The sequence below is a fragment of the Phascolarctos cinereus genome, unplaced genomic scaffold, assembly GCF_003287225.1.
Source record: "Phascolarctos cinereus isolate Bilbo 61053 unplaced genomic scaffold, phaCin_HiC Scaffold_105;HRSCAF=653, whole genome shotgun sequence".
Lineage (NCBI taxonomy): Eukaryota > Metazoa > Chordata > Mammalia > Diprotodontia > Phascolarctidae > Phascolarctos > Phascolarctos cinereus.
Window position 1 is genome coordinate 5,001 of NW_027555222.1, and position 4,985 is coordinate 9,985.

Below are 4,985 nucleotides of genomic sequence, written 5' to 3' on the forward strand. Positions count from 1 at the left end.
AATGCTGTTGTTCTTCAGCAACATATTCGTATGCATATGGGGGGACAAATCCCAAATACACCATTACCAGAGGGCTTCCAAGATGCCATGGACTCAGAACTTTCTTACGATGAAAAAAATGTTGAAACCCTGAGCAACTATGATGACGACATTGATGAAAATTCTATGGAAGAAGACCCAGAGTTAAAGGACACAGCAAGTGACTCGTCCAAACCACTAATATCTTACTCTGGGTCATGTCCCCCTTCGCCACCTTCTGTAATCTCTAGTATTGCTGCCCTGGAGAATCAGATGAAAATGATTGATTCTGTCATGAACTGTCAGCAGTTGACCAGCTTGAAATCCATAGAAAATGGATCAGGGGAAAGTGACCATTTAAGTAATGACTCCTCATCAGCTGTAGGAGATCTGGAAAGCCAGAGTGCAGGCAGCCCTGCCATGTCAGAATCCTCCTCATCCATGCAAGCATTGTCTCCAGTAAACAGCAACAGTGAAAGTTTCCGGTCCAAGTCTCCAGGTCTGAGCAACCAAGAAGACCCACAGGAAACACCACTAAAGACAGAAAAACCAGACAGTCCACCACCTGCTCCTGAAAATGGAGGTGCACTCGATCTGACAGCTCCTACCCCGGGCAGACCAGTCATCAAGGAGGAAGCTCCTTTTAGCCTGCTGTTCCTCAACAGAGAACGTGGTAAGTTTAAAAGTACTGTTTGTAATATCTGTGGCAAGCCTTTTGCTTGTAAGAGTGCATTGGAAATTCACTACCGCAGCCATACTAAAGAACGTCCATTTGTTTGTACAGTCTGCAGTCGCGGGTGTTCCACTATGGGTAATTTAAAACAGCACTTACTGACACACAAAATTAAAAGAAGCTGCCTTCTCAGTTATTTGAACCCAACTTTACTCTAGGTCCCAGCCAAAGTACTCCTAGCCTGGTCACCAGCACTGCGCCTACTATGATCAAAATGGAAGTGAATGGTCACAGCAAGCCGATCTCACTGGGGGAGGGCCCTCCGCTTCCATCTGGAATCCAGGTTCCTGCTGCACCACAGACAGTGATGAGTCCAGGCCTCACTCCTATGCTGGCACCCCCACCACGGCGAACGCCTAAGCAACACAACTGTCAATCGTGTGGGAAGACCTTCTCCTCAGCCAGTGCACTCCAGATACATGAGCGCACCCATACTGGTGAAAAGCCATTTGGTTGCACAATCTGTGGTAGAGCTTTTACCACAAAGGGGAATCTCAAGGTAAGAAGGAAAACTCTCAATCTCAAAAATCAACTCATAAGGAAATCAGAATTATTGAAAGGCATCTTTCTTAGGCTTTACAGGCTGTTTTGCTATGTTCCTGGCCAGGAGAAATGAGAAGCTAAGGAAACCTATTGTACGTTGTCATGTGTTCCTGTCAAGCATGGTAACATGCAAGGGTTCAGTCCTGCCTTTTGATGTGTGGGTGCTTATCAAGGCCTGTTCTTCAAACTTGATCTTGTGAAGCTAGGCCAGATGCGTGTTTATAGCCTGTTCAATGAACTAGGCGGTGAATGCACTTTGCACCTTGGCAGGCAGGCCCAACACCCAGTGGAATATTGGTATGAAAAGAAACCGACATTTAAAGAGCTGTCACAAAATAAAGGACAGTCATTCTCAAAAAGAAAGAATGCTGCAGCAACTGTGAGGTTTGCTAAGCAATTAAAAAAAAAAGATGTGTTCTGTTGTTCTATGTGTCCACCAAGAGGAGCTGTGATATACAAGTTCTAGAATGTAGAGGAGCATAAAAGGAGTTCAGGAAAAAAAAATAGAGCTCATGGTAAACCCACTTCAGAACTTCCCATAGTGTGTTTTCTGACAAAGCTCACTTCTGTGAAAAGGCACAGGACTTGCTCGTTGCTAGTAGACCTGTGTCTCTATACTGCCTCTTACTGCACATCCTGATTTCTGTTCTATGTAACATGCATATCTTGGAAAGTTGGGTTTCAGTAGGCTTTTAGAGGACATCTCAGAGGTCAATATTCCTATTGTTCCCATAGCTCAGATATGCATGGATGGGATAAAGGTGATATGAGGACCATCTTCTCATCACAAAAAGTTCATAGAATGTTTTAAAACTAATTTGGGGGTTCTTATTCAAAGGAAAGGCAGTGAAGCAAGAGTACAGGAGAAAAAAACAGGGTCAAAATTACTAGATGATTTATAAGAAAATGGAGATTAAAGGAGTTAGGCTGAACACAGTAAGAGAGCACAGGTCTTTATTCTCACATACTGAAACATTCTCTTGGCGGCCCTTGTGTTTTGTGAATCTGGGACAATTGTGTTTTGTTGTTTCAATTTTTGTCACCTCAAAGAATACATATTCCTAATGTTAAAGTGTACTTTGTGTCTTTAAAAAATAATGTGCTTATTTGATCATAAGCTATTCCCCAGAAAGTTCACATGAACCATTTTATGTCACTCCAAATTGCTTGGGAGAAAAAGAAAAATGGCCAATAAGTACCTGAAGGTTTGTACGCTCAGATTCTATGAAAATGGCTGTATACAGCAAAGTAACAATTTAAGTTATGAGAATTTGCTTATTTGTAGTTTTTTTTTCTTCTCTCATATTTTATATGCAGGTTCATATGGGAACTCACATGTGGAATAACGCCCCTGCAAGACGTGGCCGCCGACTATCTGTGGAAAACCCCATGGCATTGTTAGGTGGTGATGCACTGAAGTTCTCTGAAATGTTCCAAAAGGATTTGGCAGCTCGGGCAATGAATGTTGACCCCAATTTTTGGAACCAGTATGCTGCAGCGATCACAAATGGACTTGCTATGAAGAACAATGAGATTTCAGTCATACAGAATGGAGGCATTCCACAACTCCCAGTAAGTTTAGGTGGAAGTGCCATTCCACCCTTAAGTAACATTACAAGTGGTATGGACAAAGCTCGCACAGGCAGCAGCCCTCCTATTGGTGGCCTGGACAAAGCAAGTTCAGAAACAGGAGCCAGTCGTCCATTCACAAGGTTTATTGAGGATAACAAGGAAATTGGTATAAATTAAATGTGAGAAATGTGAATAACTCTTGGGACTCTTAATCAACACATTTGTTCTATTTCATGTACAAATTTGGAAGTTTTAAGCATTAGTCTTATGATCTAAATGCCTACATTCCCTTTAAAATTTTATCCATAGCAGAAAATACATTAACTGTGTGGCTGCTGAAAAGTTGTCTTGCAAGAGCTGCATGGTACTTCTTTTAACAGTGAGTTTGACTGTTATTGAGAACTCTGAAACCTTTAAAATTTAAGTTAACAAGGAGTCAATGGAAACTGCATTAGCAACTTAAAGAGGTTAGACCACGTCCACTTTGTTTCTTATAAAACTTAATGATCACCTGAGAGGGAAAAAAAGAAAAAAAGAAGGGGGGCTTCACTGCGGCATTCTGGTCAAACTTACTTGCTGGTTCTGTTCAAATTAGTTAGAAACTTGAACTATGTTTTTAGAAATCTTAATCTTAAATAAGTGATTTAGTACCCCCCATGCTGTGTATTATGACAGTATCCTTGTCTGTAGTATTTATAATGTTAAGATTATGCGGGTAACAGACAATATACTAGCCCCATCCTTAAATGAAGCTTTTGTACTGCAAAATACATCTGGCTATGTGATTTTTTTTTAAGCAAGATTTGTTTTACTATAAGTAAGTGGTTTATTTCAATGCAGGCAAAATTGTGAAGTTTTATTGGGAAAGATAGCATGCTTTTCATGTGCAAGTACCTGTCAGTAACAAATCTTTTTTATTTAAATATTTGTAGCTGCTATGTGGACAGTTGTTCTATTAAATGAAAAATGTAGTGTGGTCTGTAGCTCAATGATTGGAAAACAAGTTACAGACAAACCTTATCACCATAAATTATTCACAACATTATAAACAGTTGTGAGTAAATATTTCATGTTATCAAAGTTGTACAATAAAAAGGTAATGTTTGTATAATGTGGTTGCAAACTCTTAATTTATACTATTGCACTTTTAGTATTTTGTATTAGGGAGGTTTGTCTATAATTTGAAAATGAAAAAAAAGATGTAAACTATTTTATAAATAGTACTTTGGTTTAAGGAAAATGAAAAAGAAAACCTGTTACAGTTTCTTGTTTTGTCTTAAGGTCAAACAATATGAGAGATCTATGCTACTTAAATAGAAAAGCCACCAAGATTTGTCAGATCCTCAGTACAATAGGACCTGCCATTTCTAAAACTGAAATGATTTATTTAACTTTTCTACAAAGCCCATTAAAAACTGTGACCACCCCTAACAAAACTTTGATGAATTAATCTTAGGACTGTGACATCAATGCAAGCCCAGGAAACAGTAAGAGAACATTGTGTAGGTTTAATTTTACTGTAATCTGTTCTGTCTTTCTCACACACCCACAAACAAGACATTGACTGCCTCAGAGCACTGGTAATAACGTACAATAAACTGGGAAGAAATATTAAGTGTCTGGCAGTATAATCAGTCATAACTGTAAAATATTCCAAATTCCCAATTTCATGATTATCGTCTCAGATTACAACAAAGCACAATGTCCTCTGATTATTCTAATACCATTTTATGCTGATTACTTTGTTTAAATGACATCAAATAGCTAAAGGGACTGGTTCCACTCCTCTTAAGCTAGGATGCTGGTGAGGCTGGGGCTTAATCAAAACTTGAACAGTAAATGTTTTGTGTACTACCTCATTTTTGTGCATTACAAGCATGATGGAGTCTGACACTATGAATTTCCATCCAACAAAATTGTTCAAGGGACATCATGGGTAACTGGGTAACAGTGCAAGGAGTTGTATGCCCCTGAAGAAAGAATCAGACAGTGAGGTCTTCTCAGTTAAGACTGAAAAAAATAGGACAATCTCTTATATAACAACAAAAAAAAATTACTGTAAGAAGATGGACTATTTCTGCCATCATGTAATTGAATGAAAAGTGTTTTGAAGACTTGT

The 4,985-nt window shown here is 39.0% G+C and overlaps 1 protein-coding gene across 1 annotated transcript in view; it reads left to right on the forward strand.

The window, feature by feature from the left end:
* Positions 1 to 3,395, forward strand: part of LOC110204119 (sal-like protein 3) — a gene marked incomplete at its 5' end in the record, with an annotated part of 5,651 nt that extends 2,256 nt beyond the window's left edge. The window contains 3 exon segments of the mRNA XM_020980445.2: positions 1 to 691; positions 910 to 1,250; positions 2,612 to 3,395. The exon segment at positions 1 to 691 is cut by the window's left edge and continues 1,385 nt beyond it. Of these exon segments, the coding sequence (XP_020836104.1) occupies positions 1 to 691; positions 910 to 1,250; positions 2,612 to 3,043 (1,464 nt within the window).
* Positions 3,396 to 4,985: the final 1,590 nt, after the last annotated feature.